This window comes from Bos grunniens, chromosome 7 (genome assembly GCF_055505025.1).
Source record: "Bos grunniens cultivar Pamir isolate PY7600 chromosome 7, Bosgru_T2T1.0, whole genome shotgun sequence".
NCBI lineage: Eukaryota > Metazoa > Chordata > Mammalia > Artiodactyla > Bovidae > Bos > Bos grunniens.
In genome coordinates, this window is record NC_141171.1 from 27,303,251 (window position 1) to 27,319,886 (window position 16,636).

General features: G+C 43.4%; 1 protein-coding gene across 3 annotated transcripts in view; it reads left to right on the top strand.

The window, feature by feature from the left end:
• The first annotated feature begins 961 nt into the window (after nt 1-961).
• The window catches only part of ALDH7A1 (aldehyde dehydrogenase 7 family member A1), a 36,704-nt gene continuing 21,029 nt past the window's right edge, over nt 962-16,636 (top strand). For all 3 annotated transcript variants that reach the window (XR_015166996.1, XM_086410545.1, XM_086410546.1), the window contains exons 1-7: nt 962-1,161; nt 2,999-3,052; nt 3,729-3,794; nt 9,724-9,804; nt 10,159-10,282; nt 13,373-13,505; nt 15,859-15,903. Coding sequence is in view for 2 of the 3 variants with exons in the window: in XM_086410545.1 (XP_086266671.1) it covers nt 970-1,161; nt 2,999-3,052; nt 3,729-3,794; nt 9,724-9,804; nt 10,159-10,282; nt 13,373-13,505; nt 15,859-15,903 (695 nt within the window). In the remaining variant the exon portion in view is untranslated. The remainder of the gene's footprint in view (nt 1,162-2,998; nt 3,053-3,728; nt 3,795-9,723; nt 9,805-10,158; nt 10,283-13,372; nt 13,506-15,858; nt 15,904-16,636) is intronic.

Consider the following 16,636-nt stretch of genomic DNA (forward strand, 5'->3'; position numbering starts at 1 on the left):
TAAGGGTCGAACAGATAAAGCTTGAATGCAGAGATGGAAGGAAAGGTTTTACAGGTGGAGGGAACAGTAGGGCAAAGGCACCATGAGAGGAAAACACAGGCTTTGGAAAGAAATGTGTGACTCTCAACTGTCTGGTTGCCATGTGGAAGGCCACAAGGCAAGTACGGAGAAGTAATATTTTGGGAAAGTAGGTTTGGAATCACCTTATTTATGCAAGGATTTCAGAGTGTGTGTATATTTTAAACTCCTGCCCAAATCATGCTGATTGAGATGTTGCCATTTCCCTTAAATAGGATAGGCCTAGTTACTGTGGAATTAAAGGTGGCAGATGGGATGGTGGGGATGGCAAGAATATTGCAGGAAGAGAGAAGCAATGGAGAAAAAAGGAGATTGATCAAAACTGTCTTTGTTCTTGAAAAGCAAGAATATACCCACTCAGAATATTTGGAGGGAACTACCACAATTTACCATTTTTCATTAATTAGAAAACTCTAATTTATAATGTAACAAAGGGGCGGAAACAATCCTCTCCTTTCCACCAGAACTGGTTAAAATACCGACTCTCAGACCCCAGTCCAGACCTACAGAATCACAATGTGCATTTAACACGATAGCTAGGAGAGATCACATGCACATTCCAGCCTGAGAGGCCTGGCTCTAACTCACTGTATTTTAGAGCCAATATTTTGCTGGAAAAAGTTCTAGCTGGTGCCGCTGTTCCCGCCGTCTTTCACTAGATGGCAGTAGCCTGCTCACTTCCTTCGGGTTTCACCCTCATTGTTTTCCAGGCCCTGGTTGACCTCCAGGCTACAGCTCCCGGCTCCCGCGCAGGATCCAGCTAGGCAGGGCGACGGCGGGGGGCGTGCTCGAGGGCGGGGCCGGGCCTACCCAATGGGCTCCTCCGGGTGGGGGGCGGGGCCCCACTTCAGTTCCTCGGGCCGCAGGCGCTGTTCGCATCCCTGACTCGGTATGTGGCGCGTTCCTGGTCTGCTCTGCGTGCGCGTTGCGAGGAAGAGCAAGTTCTCCGGATCTTGGAACAGGCCTGCCGCCTTCATGTCCACTCTGCTCATCAATCAGCCCCAGTATGCTTGGCTGAAGGAGCTGGGGCTCCGCGAGGAAAACGACGGCGTGTATAATGGAAGCTGGGGAGGCCGGGGAGAGGTATGCATATCTTGGGCAAATCTCTGCGGCCTCTCTTCGCCCTGGGAGGCGGGACAGGCACTGCCCAGCCCTAATCCCCGCGGACGCTGTCGGCTTATACTGGGTGGGAAGTTTTGAATTCCATAGTAAACGTTTTCTCAAGTAGAACCATTAAAAGTGCTACTAGATATTAGGTCCTGCGTGTTACCGAGAATCGAGTTCATTTTGGAGCAGAAAGGGGTTGAACTTTCCAAGCGTACTTAAAACCGCACGGCAGAGTTCTGCACTCTGTAGTGCGAAATGCCACACACTTGGCGGTGGAAATCATCTGACTTTTCTACTTGACTGTGGCTCCTCACATGTGACGTGCGCCACGGGTAATGTTCTACAATTTTATATTATCTTTTGAAATCCTCTGGAATGCAAGCTCGAAGTTGCCGAAATCCTGTTTTTCAGTCATTGGGCTCAGAGCTTCCTTGAGGGCCAGATTTTCAGCATTTCTCTATTTCCAGACCCTAACAGCTTGACTCTGTTAATGTTCAATAAAATGTTTTATAGACTAGGATGGAAAGATAAGGTTGTTATTACTTGGATTTTTTTTGAGGGCTGCATACGAAAGAAAACTTGTAAGAAAACGTTATATAACATCCCAACAGTTTGTTGAATGAACCGCTTTGTTAGAGGAAAGGCATCTTTTAGTTATCTGTGGGTGTAGGAAGTGCAGGTGGTTTTAATTGTTCCCAATCCCCCATTGGTGGTTTTATCCTGTTTTTCCTGTGGTATCCAATCATTAGGTTCATGGATAAAATACCTTTCCTGAAAGCCTTTTTAAAACTATACCTGGGTTGTTTTTTTCCCTAATGTATCCCTCCAGTTCATGTGGACACACGCCTTTCCCATGGTTGTCTGCTGCTGCTGCTAAGTCGCTTCAGTTGTGTCCGACCCCAGAGACGGCAGCCCACCAGGCTCCCCCGTCCCTGGGATTCTCCAGGCAAGAACACTGGAGTGGGTTGCCATTTCCTTCTCCAATGCATGAATGGTTGTCTAACCTTGGCCTTTCACCTCTGACCGGAGGCTGGGCAGAGTTATGGAGAGAGGGAATAAGCTAGACTTGTAACTGCGAGTGTGTTTGCTCAGTTGTGTCCGACTCTTTTGCGACCCTACGGACTGTAGCTCGCCAGGGTACAGATACAGATACAATAACCAAACTCAGAACCTTTACATTGGTGGTGGTGGTGGTGGTTTAGTCGCCAAGTCCTGTCCGACTCTTGCGACCCCATGGACTGTAGCCCGCCAGGATGCTCTGTCCATGAGATTCTCCACGTAAGAATTCTGGAGCCGATTGCCATTCCCTTCTCCAGGGGATCTTCCTGACCCACGTCTCCTGCATTGCAGGCAGATTCTTTACCATTTCAGCTATAGGGAAGTCCCTAAAACTTGTAACTTTGGTCTGTTAATGGAAGAAGAGGCAAAATAACGTGTTACTTTTAGGCTTTTGTTTAGATGCCTAATATTTGGATAGCGAGGGTGGGTTTTGACGAAAAGGTTGTTCTGAGTGTTCAGGTCAAAAGTGAAAACTCTAGTCTCCAGTTTGTAACAAGTTAATGGAGAAGGAAATGGCAACCTACTTCAGTATTCTCACCTGGAGAATCCTATGGACAGAGCATCCTGGCGGGCTACAGTCCATGGGGTCGCAAGAGTCGGACAGGACTTTGCGACTAAACCACCACCACCAATGTAAAGGTTCTGAGTTTGGTTATTGTATCTTAGTTCTGCCCCCGCCCACCTGCCTTTTTACCTTCCTCCATTTGGTCTGCTCCCCCATTTTCTATTTATGTACATCATCTTTTTGTTTTAGGTTATCACCACCTACTGTCCTGCTAACAATGAGCCCATTGCAAGAGTCAGACAGGTAAGTGCTTTTTTTTTTCTTTAAATGCAAAGTGCCCTTAGGGAGTTTGTGCCAGTGATCTCTGAGTAATACAGATTTACAAAGTCAAAGAATGTTTCCTTTTAACATTTAGGAATGTCTGGGTGAGGGACTTTCCTGCAGGTTCAGTGGTTAAGATATTGGGCTTCAGTTGCTGGGAACATGTGTTTGATCCTGGTCGGGGATCTTAGATCCTGCATGCTACACTGCCTGGCTCGAAAAAAAAACATTCTCGGGGAGACCCTGTACTCTGTGAGAGTGTATGTGCCCTGGAAAAGGAGACCCCTAGAGAGGACTACCCAAGAGGGGTTCCACTGAGGTCTGTGTTTCTGGATCACCAGGGGACTTGGGTTAAGATGAATGTTCTGACCTCTTGAATCTACGCTGTAGCCTGAGGTTCTGAATTTCTAACATACTTCAGGTATTGCTCACGGATGGGACTCCTGGACCTTGCTTTGAAAGGCAAGGTTTTAAAAGTACAGATTCTAGCTTAGCAAATTCCAGCAAGTTTTGGGAAGTATAACCCGTGATAATCATTTTAAACCACAAATCTTAGGGTCACTGGGGATTTTACAGTTCTTTTCCAAAAGTCTGTGTTCTTAGAAGATCATCACTGCCCTTTCCTTTTCCCTTTGTCTCCCTTCAAATATTTATTTAGGCCAGCATGGCTGACTATGAAGAAACTGTAGAGAAAGCACGAGAAGCATGGAGCATCTGGGCAGATGTAAGTACAGAGTCCGGGACGTAAAAAACCTACTCTAATGACTGACGGGAGGCAGCCAGCATCCCCTTGCTGAAACTGGAGCTTCTTGGGGGCTTTAACTATCTCTAAGCTGTAGTCCTAAACTAGTACTCTTTTCCATATTTTGCCTTCAATAGCAGGGTAATTTTAAAGGGAAAAGAACTCTGTACTGTTGTAGCGTAAACAATCTATGAACACTTTGGTCTCCAACTGATCTATGAACAGCCAAGTCTCCAAAAATTAAGCAAAGAGAAAGGAATATCTATGCTAAAAATAAACCATATGCTCCTCCCCCACCTCCAAGTTTTTTTAGGGGCAGGGAGGGGATGTTACCAGTAGGTTGGCATTCTTGGTTCAGAGGGAGTGGTGTCAGCCGCAGCTCTCATGGAGCCTAGGCTCCAGTTCCTCGGCAGTCTGATGAGGCTTTGAGGCTAATTCTGCCTCCCCCGTCTCTGTCTCAACTAGTTCTGTGAACAGGTGTAGGACCTGACTGGAGCTGGGCTGGACCACCCTGAGCTGTTGATAGATGAGGGCCAGGCTCGGGAGGAGGGGAGAGTAAAGAACTGGCTTAGTCTGGATCTTCCGGTTTACCCTGAACATCCCTTTTGGTCTTCCGCCTGAGATACTTGGCCTGAAACTAGGAATATCCTGAAAGGTTAACCCAGCTCTGCCAGGTAGTTACTTCGCCTTAGTGCGCTTTGTCTTTCGTAGAAAGAGGAGGCCAGGTGTGCTTGCCTCTTGGGTTATCATAAGGGTTAAATGAGTTAGTCATTTAGCATGCCTACACACAGGGGTAAACCTTAGTACCTGTTTGATTTTTAGAACCATGTGCTGCTGAATTTGGAACTGCTGAGCCTCAGTGGGGGTTTTTTTGTTGTTTTTTCTCCGGAATCAGTGGTTGCTCTGGGGACTTGGGGAAGGGCAGACTCTCCAGGAGAGCCCTGAATTGGATGCAGGGTTACTGTTAGCCAAGAGACTGCCTCTGTGCAAAGCAGGAAGAACGTTTCCTTTAACTAATTTTGGCTATAAGTTAGGCTCAGGGTTTATTGTATACAAGCAAAAACTGAACTGAAAAAATCCTTGAACAAAGAAAATACTGCTTCCAAAAGTAGTGTGCTAAGTGAAGTTCACCCTAGCAGTGTAGAGAATAGTGACCGATGCCATGTCGACTTCTTTTAAATCAGCTCATTCCCCATCTGCGGGGCTCACATCTGCAGGTATGGAGTGCTGACTGTGCTCCACCACTCTGTTTAAGGTGCTTGAGCATCCATAGGTTTTGGAATCCGTGGGGGTCCTGAATCAATCTCTCATGGATACTGAGGGACAGCTGTATTGTTTTTGTTTTTTCAATTAATAGACTATATTTTAGAAAAGTTTTAGGGTGAAACTGTAGGGGAGGAAAATTTTTTATTCTTCCCTTCTATGTTCTTTGGCTGGTCTAATACTTAACCAATATACAACAGATTAGCAGGAGAAAAACAAATTTTAATTTTTTATGAGGGGGAGGCATAAAGATATGAGACCCAAAGGCATCCAGGCAGTTGAGGCTTATACACCGTCCTGAGCTAAGTAAAGGGGTAGGAGCCCAGGGCTTCAAAGAGGAGGACAGGTGCTAGGAATGTGAGCAGAGCAAGTGTTCGGTAAGCAGATGTTTTCCCTCTCATGCAGATAAGTCAGATATAAAAAAGTTTTCACTGGTGATAACTCCTGGTACAGGTCCCTTTCTAATTTCTTTTGGGCTGTTAAGGGGAGTTAGAAATCTTTTCCTGAGTCTCCTGGGCCTTAATTATCTGTAGCTCAAAGTAAAGCCAAAGAACTTGTCAGACTGGCCCATTCTGGGGTGGCTTATTCTGAACTCCTAAGTTTCCTATATTAACACCCTGCCTTAGTGTGGTACCTCTTATAATTGGTGAGCCAGTACAGACACATCAGTTAGTAACTGAAGTCCATAAGTTGCATTAAGATTCACTCTTTGCATGTGCTGTTTTGAATGCTAGCAGAACTTTTGATTAGAAACTTCCAATATATATGTGTATGTACCCACAGTAAATACAGTCTTGTTTGAAAAAAGATTTGTGTGAATTCAGGGTCTTCTCTTTCCCTGAACTGACTTTTAGGTCAGTCTTGGCTTTGCCCAGGGGGTGGCAGTTGGCACTGTGATGTCTTGAATATTGTGCTGTACTTTGCTATTGCTGTTTTTGAATTCAGGTTCTGATCTGAAGTCTGCTCTTCCACAGTCGTGCCAGCCTCCTCACCTAATGTTCTTTCTTTCTGCTCTTCAGTTTTATTGCTCTCCGTAGAGTGGGGCTGCTGAGTGGGAACGAGTGGCTTTTCTGGGTGATGGGAATCCCACTTGTTGGAATTTGAGTTAAGCAACTGAGTCCAGAGTTGAGGGAGGAAGCGGAGCATTTCTTCAGTGTGCCTCCAGGACTCCTCAAACATGAACAGAACAAGGCTTGGCCCCCTCCTGGTGTACACACTTTTCCTCTTGGCTCCTCACTTGCATGGGGCTACTTCTGCTTGGCCCTGACCCTTCTGGGTGCCTTGCCTGTGAGGACACACCACAGTTCCATTTAGTTCATTTGTATTTGGCCTGGAATTTTTCAAAGGGAACTTTTTTTTTTTTAAAGGAAAAAGGAGACAGAGTATGACAATATGAAAAGGCAGTTTATAAAAATGTTTCTCTTAACTAAAACTAACCACCAAGAACCTGGTTGGGAATTCTTGCTCTGCTTTCTTTCATGAGCTGATTTAGTCCAAATGCCACCTGTTTCTGCCCGTCTGCATCCCCTGTGGGTATCATCACTGTCCTTCTGGATTCCTGGTGAGGAGGAAAGCCAGAGTCTCTTCTCTTGATGACAGGAACTTGAGTGGGCCTTCTCCAGCTGCATAACGGGATTCCAGATACCTGTAGCTCTCTCTTTTATTTTTTCAGTTAATTTTTAACTGAAAGATAATTGCTTTGTAGAATTTTGTTGTTTTCTGCCAAATATTAACATGACTCAGCCATAGGTATACATATGTCTCTGTAGCCCTTTAACACAGTTGTCTTTGCAATACTTCCCAAAGGGCTCAACAGATAACGAACTCAGTGCTCTTAGTTCCCTGTTCATGGCTGCCTCTGATGCTCGCTGTAAACCTGACTTCAGAGTGAAGTGTGCAGGGACGAGGACTCTCGGTGGCTGTCTCAGGAGGGTCTAAGGTTATTGATGTGCTGTTGTGCTGGGCTGGTCAAACCCACACGGGCAATGGGACTGTCTTCCTGGGTTCCTGCTCGCCCTCATCCCTCACCTCATACTTAACCCTGACATTCTTTTTGTCTCTTGCTGCTCCTACCCATCATTTTGGAAGCGGGAAGAAAGAAACAAAAAAAGTCAAGTTTGAGTGGTCTGAGAGGGAATGTAGTTTAAACCTTGGGTGGTGGGTTCTAATGTGTACCCAGGGTTGAGACTTGATCAGTTGCCAGGTCTTAACAGTTTGTTTATCTCTGTTGCTGTTTTTGTGGTCCAGACAGCCACCATCTCTTGTCTGGCTTCATAATTTCCTGCCTGAATCTTTCCTCCCTCTGGTAACATTTTCTATACCACATCTAGAGTGGTGTTTTAAAAGGCACTGTGAGGGACTTTGTTGGTGGGCCAGTGGTTAAGACTGTGCTTCCACTGCACTGGGCCTGGATTTGGTCCTTGATCGGGGAGCCAAGTCCCTGCCTGCTGCGTGATGCAGCTAAAAAATTAAAATGCACTGTGATTTTTCTCCCCACTGTACAGAACCCTCTAGTGATTTCCCCACTGCTCTTTGGATCCTTTACCTAGTCCTTTGCAGTGTGGCCCCTACTTTCCACTCCTACTTCTTTGAAGTCTTTATAGTTTCCTGAAATGATCATATTCTCTTGCCTTTTAGCCTTTGCATATGTTATCTTCTCTGTCCCCCATAATTTCCCTCTACTTTATCTACCTCTTCAGATGGCAAACACCAATCATGCTTTAAGGCCTCAACTCTCTAAAAAGCCCCCTTCCTTCCCACCTCCTTGCCCCCAAGTAACGATGGGTTAATAGTCAAAGGTGGTCCACTTGCGTAGTCTAGCTTCATCATGGCGCTTACCACGTGAGATTATAATCTCCTGTTTTGTGTCTGCCATCCCCATTGGAGTTGATTCTAGCTGCCTTGTTTCCCTTGAATCCTGGGGAATAGTGTACTATCTGGCACATAAAATGTATGCAGTAAGTGGTGGTTCAAAGACTGATAGAATAAATAAGCTCAGAATAGTCATGTGTACTGAATTAGCCATTCTGAGTTGAAATTAACCAATTTGCTAAGGCTATAAATGTGTGGGCTAAATTTGGTTCAACTCATTTCAATGCCTTAGAAAATACAGAGGATCTTTGCTGTTGCATTTAATGTTACAATTTTTGTTTACTGTTTCCAAAAGTGTGCATGTATCATAAAAATAGCAAATGTTGCAGACATACAAAATGCAGAGAATCAAAATGTTATGATTCCATTTCCTGGAAATTGCAACTGTTAACCTCTTGTTGTATATTCCATCAAATTTAAGCAAAAGTTTACTTACCATATGCATTATCTTGCTTTTTTTTGTTGTTGTCTTGTTATGGCTCTTAGAAGTTTTTCCTTATAATAAATCTTTATTCTTTTTAGAAAGTGTCCAGACATTTTATGTGCTATTCTGTGCTTAGTCACTCAGTCCTGTCCAACTCTTTGTGAACCCGTGGACTGTAGCCCACCAGGCTCCTCTGTCCATGGGGATTCTCCAGGCAAGAATACTGGAGTGGGTTCCCATGCTCTCCTCCAGGGGATCTTCACAACCCAGGGATCGAACCCCAGTCTCCTGCATTGCAGACTGATTCTTAACCATCTGAGCTACCAGGGAAGCCCTCCATTTTATGGCTATTCCATAATTAACCAATCATGTGCTGATGGGCATTGGGATGGTTTCTGTTTCTCTATTGGAAACAGCACCGCAGTAAATGCTGTTGTAACCTATACTTTTGCACACTTATGTTCAATTTCCAGAAGTAGAACTGCCTGTTCAAAGTAGTGGGGGCGCAGGATGCATTTTAAATGTTAATAGAAAGCCAGGCTACCCTTAGATTAGAAAAACTATACAAGGATATTTGGTGTACATTTGGGGAAGAGAGAGAGTGAAGAAGAGCCCTGAGCTCCATGAGTGCCTCAATTATTTTAGCTCCAGTGCCTAGTATTGCTAATGTCACACAGTAAGTGCTCAGAAAGTATTTTGTGAGTGAGTGTTATGATTTGAATGGATTTTGGACACCAGCCTAAGTAAGCTGAATTTAGGGTTTGGGTTTGCAATCAGTTTGACCCATTATGAGAACATCACTGGGAATCATATAGGGTTACAGGTTATGTAAGGTATTTAGAGGAGAAGGAAATGGCAACCCACTCCAGTATTCTTGCCTGGAGAATCCCGGGGATGGGGGAACCTGGTGGGCTGCTGTCTCTGGGGTCTCACAGAGTCGGACACGACTGAAGCAACGCAGCAGCAGCAGCAGAGTCATCCCACCACTCCAGTATTCTTGCCTGGAGAATCCTATGAACAGAGGAGACTGGCAGGCCACGGCCCATAGGGTCGCAGAGAGTTGGACACGGCTGAAGGAACAAACAACTAAGCATGCAGAGTCATCCCAAAAAGTTGTGTTCAATCTGAATTTCTCTCTGTACTTGGCACAGTCCTTGCTCACCAAGAATGTGTTATCTGTATATTTTCTCCGTCTCTGGAATGGGTTTTAAGTCCTGTCACGTCAGACACTGATGAGATCAAAACATGTTTTTGATGTGGTTGTGCTTTGTTCTTTTACAGCACATTAGTACTGTGATAATAGACATGAGCTTACACTTTTCAGCAGACACTAAAATGCCATTCCTTCCTTAGATTCCTGCTCCAAAGCGAGGAGAAGTAGTGAGACAGATTGGTGATGCCTTGCGGGAGAAGATCCAAGTACTAGGAAGCTTGGTAAAGTATTTTTGTAGTAAATATATAGTACTTTGAGTGAAGAATAAGGCTATTTTTTACTTGGGTGTATAAGATGTGATCTTTTTAAGGTCATAATTTATGTACTTCAAAAATATGTATATAAATTTGTAACATATATTTCAAAAATCTTTTCTTTAGAGGAAGGATTAACAAGATGGACAGGAAAATGTGAAGACAATTCTTGGGCTTTAAAATTCTTCAGAAAAATAAGAACAGACTGGTTTATAACCCTCACAAAGTAGAAACAAAATGTGTTGCTTTCCCCACCTCAAATTTAATGTTTAAAGCAGGAATTCTGTTGGAAAAATGCTGCTTGGTCTTTTGTATTTTTAGGTGTCTTTGGAGATGGGGAAGATCTTGGTGGAAGGTGTGGGAGAAGTTCAGGAGTACGTGGATGTTTGTGATTATGCTGTTGGCTTATCTCGGATGATTGGGGGACCCATCCTGCCTTCTGAAAGTAAGCAGCGAAGTCAGTTCTGCGAAGTATTGCACTCCGAAACAGAACTCCCCAAGATTCTCTGGTTGTGAGCAGTTTCCACAAAATACTTGTATATGAAAATGTCTTTAATCTCTTTACTAAGAAAGTCAAATTAAAACAGGTGAAAATAATCAGGTCAAGATGCTTAAAACTTTTTAAATTTTTAAAGATAAAGCTCAGTGTCGGCAAGTTCATGGGTGAGACTGACACTTTTTTATGGAGACTTTGTGAAGTGAATCACCAATCTTATCTGGAAAACAGTTTGGAAAAATATCTATCCCAAAAATATTTAATGCAAGTTTCCCTTAAATCCCTTAAATATTTAATGAAAGTTTGCAGAATCTTGATTTAAGTAAATAATCTGAAATGCAACCGAGGTTCAAGTGTTAGGGTGTGCATTGTCCCATTAACAGGAAACAATGGGAATGGCCTAAATGTCCAATCATGACAAAGCCTGAGCAAATAATTTTGGCAGTCTATTAGCAGATATTGTCAAGAGATCATAAAGATTGCCTTCCCCAACCGCAAACTTTATAGGAAAGTTGTACTTAGTTTTACTTCGTCTTCTTTTTTTATATATACTTAACTTATTTTTAGATTATTTTGATTTTTTTTGAAAAGATAGTATTTTTCATTTCACAGAATTAAAGAGGACTAAAAAGGTGAAGGAAGAAATATTTTCCTCCTCCCAGTGGGATACTCCATAGTATTCCCATGAACATAGCAAATGTTTCTGGTTTCTTGAGTGTATCTTTCTGGAGCTTTTTCAGGTGCAGACGAATATGTAGCAAACCATGTGTTCCTTTCCTACTTATTGTATCTTAGAAATTGTTTCATATTGTTCCAATAAGGTGCTTCCTTCATCTTTTTTTTTTTAATGGCTGTTTTGTTGCAAGGATGACCGGTTCCCAAGTAATAGATACTTAGGGTGTTTTCAGTCTTTGGCAGTTAAACTGTGCTGCGGCCTTGTACTCAGTGATGGGGACAAGGGCTTACACAGTTTGTGTGTTTGCCATGTCAGTGGAACAAACCAGGTGAATTCACGTGACTGTATTGAAAGCACAGAGATGGAAATCTCCTGAAGTAGTAATGCTGGTTATCTGGCAAGGCAGAATTATTAATGGTTGGTACTGTCTGTCTTCTATATTTTCCAAAGTTTCCACACTGGGAATTAGGTTACATTTATAATCAGGAAAAGACATTGAAAAATCACGTTTTCCTGTTTCCTCTTGGAATATTGGGCAAATTCCCTGCTGGTAGAAAGAGGGAGTTCTCTTCAAATGTATAGTTATTGTCCATAATTTGCTATGTAACAGTGAGTCCCGTTAGCCAAGGTTAGTTTTATATTGAACACTTTGCAGAGGTTTTTCAGAGTTACGGTAAACTGCCAATTTGGGGAGGTATATATGTGCAAGCAAGTAACTTTGATTTTTACCTGCTCTAATGTCTGACTCACCAATTAAAATCCTTTTCAATTGCTTACACATTAGAAAAATAGATTATTCATTTATGCAGAAGCTCTTGGGTAACTTTGACTTCATGAATTCAGTTAGTGTTTGTTGAGCGTCTGCCAAGTGATCTAATAGGTAATACTTGGTTGAAAAAGTGTAGTTCTTTCCCTCAAGAAATGTATAAAGCTGTAGATTCCTTGCATTTTAATTTTGTTTATTTTTACTTATTTGCCACACGGCGTGCATGATCTTAGTTCCTCAACCAGGGATCATACCTGTGCCCTGTGGTGGAAGCATGAAATCTTAACCACTGGACTGCCAGGGTCTTCCCAGGGGTGGTTTTAAACGGGGAAGAAGCCTGTGTAAAAGCTTAAGATGGGAGAACTTGGTTTATTAGGGGAACTGTGTTACTTCAGCCCTGCCGGAGGGCGCAGTGTGAAGGGAGAGATGGGTGGAGGAGGAACCTTGGGAAGGAATTTTTCCTGGAGTTTAGACTTTATCCTGAGGGCAGCTCCAGTAGTGATGGGGTTGCCGGAGTGTGGCGGGAGGGTGTCATCAGAGCTATTCTGTCTCCCTGGAGAGAAGGATACGGAGGGGAGGGGCAGAGAGGAGGAGACAGGCTGTGTGAGGAAGAGACTGTACCAGCACATCACCTCCAGGAAGAATAGGGTTCCCGGACTAAGGGAGGGCCTGGGAGTGAGGTGGAACAAGTGCTGGGTTCCCTGTTCTTGCTGACAGGCTGAGCATGGCCAGAAAGGTAGATGGCTGGGAGTGCGGCCTTCCTAATGCTTTTAGCCAGGTTTCATGAACCTTCGCACTCCTTGCTCTGGTTCTTCACTGCTTCAGCTGCCTTTGATTAAATAAGGCTCTTGTGGGGTGAGATGGTTGATTGGCATCACCAACTCAATAGACGTGAGTTTGAGCAAACCTGGGAGATGAAGGACAGGGAAGCCTGGGGTGCTGCAGTCCCCAGGGTTGCAAAGAGTCAGGCACAAGTGAGTGACTGAACAACAACAACTTGTGGGATTATGGTGACTTAAGTTGGTCTATAAGATACAACTGTTTTAATTTATATTTTCAGTTTTCCTATATGTATGTAAAGATGTGTACAGTTAATTCATTCAACGTTTATGTAGTTAGTAAAACTTTTCCCGCTGTACATGAGTCACCTTGTCCTGAATTTAGAGAGGTGAGCTGAGGGCTTCATCCGGCACCGTCAGGAACATGGCCCTGAGAGTCGTGACTCTGTGTTGTGGTCGTGCCCTGCCCTTGGCGATCACATCACCGAGGACATGTCTCGTTTACCCTCTGAAGTTTCCTTGTCTCCCAGATGGGACTGGCACTGCCCTGATCCACAGAGTTCCTTTGAGGAGTAGAGGCTTAATGGATATCCTTATGGTTTATAAGATAGTCTGGTAATAACAGCATTTGTTCTATGCTGGTGAATGTACCAGTGTTCCCCGGCTGTGTAAGGTCATCTGCTCAAAGCATCTGTAGTCCCCACGTGATCTGGTGCATCTTTGTTCTGAAACTGAAAAATTGCAGACTTTGTTCTTGTGACCTCGGCAGGCATTAAATTAATGTGTTTAAGCATGTTGCATGCCTTCTTCGTCCTTAGGACCTGGCCATGCTCTCATTGAACAGTGGAATCCTGTAGGCCTGGTTGGAATCATCACTGCTTTCAACTTCCCTGTGGCCGTGTATGGCTGGAACAACGCCATTGCCATGATCTGTGGGAATGCTTGTCTTTGGTAAGAACGGTTCATTTTTTTTATGCACTAGTTAGATGGTAAAAGTCTCCGTTTTCAGGTACTACTGAAAGTATTGCAAATGTAGTACTTTGCATATCGAAATGTTTTCTGCTAGTTGAAATGTTTTCTACTAGTCTTTCTGTTAACATAGCAAATGACACCTGCTAGTTATGAAATGCTGGGTTTTAGTTCTTTACATGTTTTACCATTGGTAAAATTTATATTTTTTGACTTAACTTTTTGACACAGCCTTATACCCTCTTCCTTCTAGTTATTTCTACCCCAAGCAAGTATACTGTAATTCCATTTTGACATTAATTGCTTGGGCTCAGTGTCAGACTCCACCTGTATAAGGGCTCAATCTTCCATGAGACTCCTCCTTCTTAAGATGCTAGCTGCAAATGTTCCCCGTCCTCAGGACATCTGCAGTTCTCACTGGCTGTCTACAGATTTGGAGGTTACCACTGGTTTCAGTAGAGCTTCCCTGGTGGCTCAGATGATGAAGAATCTGCCTCCAATGTGGGAGACCTGGGTTTGATCCCTGGGTTGGGAAGATCCCCTGGAGGAGAGCATGGCATCCCACTCCAGTATTCTTGCCTGGAGAATCCCCATGGACAGAGGGACCTGGCAGGCCACAGTCCATGGGGTCACAAAGAGTCGGACATGACTGAGTGACTTGAAGCACAGCACATACGTTGGTTTCAGTAATTCATTAGAATGGCCCACAGAACTCAAGAAAGCGCAGTATTTAATGGTTGCACTTTTGTTGTAAAGGGTCTATTTAGGGCCTGGTTTAGAAGGGTTTCAAACACAGAGCATCCCTGCCCTCTCCCTGTGAGGTCAGGACATATCACTTTCACAACCAGAAGGCATCACTGAGCTTTGGCGTCCAGAATTTTTACGGGGTTTTTATGACATTGGCATGATTGAGTAAATCACTGTACATGTGACTAAACTCAAGTCTTCCTCCTTCCCTCCCCATGATTGATCTTTCTCATCACCACCTCCCATCCTGAAGCTATCTTGTGGGGAGGGGCTCTAGTTACTTCAGTAGCATAACAAAGGCCCTTCTGTCATTCAGACAGTTCCGAGGTTGTTGATACTGGGTATGCAAGAAACTGGGAGCCAAATCTCTGAGAAGCTCCAGCAGTTGGTGATGGACAGGGAACCCTGGCTTGCTGCAGTCGATGGGGTGGCAGAGTTGGATACGACTGAGTGGCCGACTAACTGAACTGAACACCAGATACAGTCTTCATTATGCTACATTTCACAAGCAGAAAACTGAATAAACAATTAGGAGGGAAAAGAGAACTCGTGATAAGTCACAACCTTCTTTTAGAAACATGATTCTTTTTTTTTTTAATTCAATAAAAATTTAATAGTGAATTCCCAAGTGATTTTGAGGCACTTGGCCCGTATTCTCGTTGCTGCGTTAAATGTTACATTGCTATAAAATATGCAATAGTAAAAGTTAGCTGGGGAAACGTTAGTGTTTATAGATGACAAAACAGTTGCTTGCTTTTAGCTTTCATGTTCAATGGAGCAACTTCCATCAGGAGAACCAGGAGAATTGTCTTTGCCCAGTTTGTGTCTGCCCCGCTAGTACGTACTGATGATCTTAGTGTTGTGTTGTACTCAGTTGAAGGTACTCAAAGACTGTATAAGCAGGGCATAGTTGGAAGGGTTAGTGATTTGGCATCATGTTACCAAAGGCTAGCAGTATGGTTTTCCGAAGCCCCCCGAGTCTTCCAGTGAAAGCTCATGTTGATTGATCTCTGTTTTACTCAGTTTGCACAATGCTGCTGCTGCTAAGTCGTTTCAGTCACGTCCAACTCTGTGCGACCCCATAGACGGCAGCCCACCAGGCTCCCCCGTCCCCGGGATTCTCCAGGCAGGAACACTGGAGTGGGTTGCCATTTCCTTCTCCAATGCATGAAAGTGAAAAGTGAAAGTGAAGTCGCTCAGTCGTGTCCGACTCCTAGCGACCCCCTGCACTGCAGCCTACCAGGCTCCTCCGTCCATGGGATTTTCCAGGCAAGAGTACTGGAGTGGGGTGCTACTGCCTTCTCCGAGTTGGCACAATAGGCAGAGGTTAATGTAAAGTTCCTGCGATCAGTGCAGCAAGCAGGTTCATAACTGCTCAGGGCCATTTTTGTACTTATGAAAGTGTTATAGTCCCTTGGACCCCAGAGGCACCAAACCGAAGGACTGATTTCTCTTTCAATTATTAGGCTGTGTTATTTACTTAGAATTTTTTCTTACAAAGACTGTTGCTTCTGCTTAAAAATAAAAGGTATTTATGATTGTCACCAAATTAAGCTGATTTTTTGTTTTTATTTTTTACTCTTACAAGGAAAGGAGCTCCTACAACTTCCCTCATCAGTGTAGCTGTCACAAAGTAAGTATGTGTGGCTTTCTTTTTCCTGGGTCTGGGAGAATCGTAAAAGGGTGATTGATAGCACTGAATTTTTAATCTGACATGAAATGTCATATTTATTTTAGCATAGAATCTGGATAAACTCTGTTCTTTGATTGTGATAACATTTTTATATCATTGTGTAGTTTACAGATCTTTTTCAGGGCCATGTCATTTAAGTCGTGGGAAACATGCCAGATACTGATATAAATGTTGAACTCTTAAAACATTTTTTTTTTTTTGGTCACTTGCAAAATAAAAACAAATCCAGTGGAGAGGAAATAGTCTTGCAATTTAAGGGCTATATGCTGTAACTATGCAGCATGTTAATGGTCTTAATTTCTACTCAGGCCAATACTTTTATTGCTCTTGTTTAATAGACCTTAGCAAAACAAAGAAAGGGTTATACTGTTCAACTGATTCTTCTGACGCTGTCTAAAATGTATTTCATCTTTTGGTTAAAAATTACTGTTTTATTTATTCCTCTTTGGAAACATGATAACACTAGTTAAGTCATAAAATCCATGTTACTAATTTATCATTCCAGAATTAGAGAATGTATAGAGGAAAATGGCTGCCTGTATGGGTGATGATGGGCCCTTGACGATGCCTTGTTTGCATGGCCTGCATTCTCTGATTTAAGAATTATTGGCAGAGAGCTTGTGATGGAGTCTATTCATAAGAGGGTCCTTAATTTTAGACGATCATTTAGGAA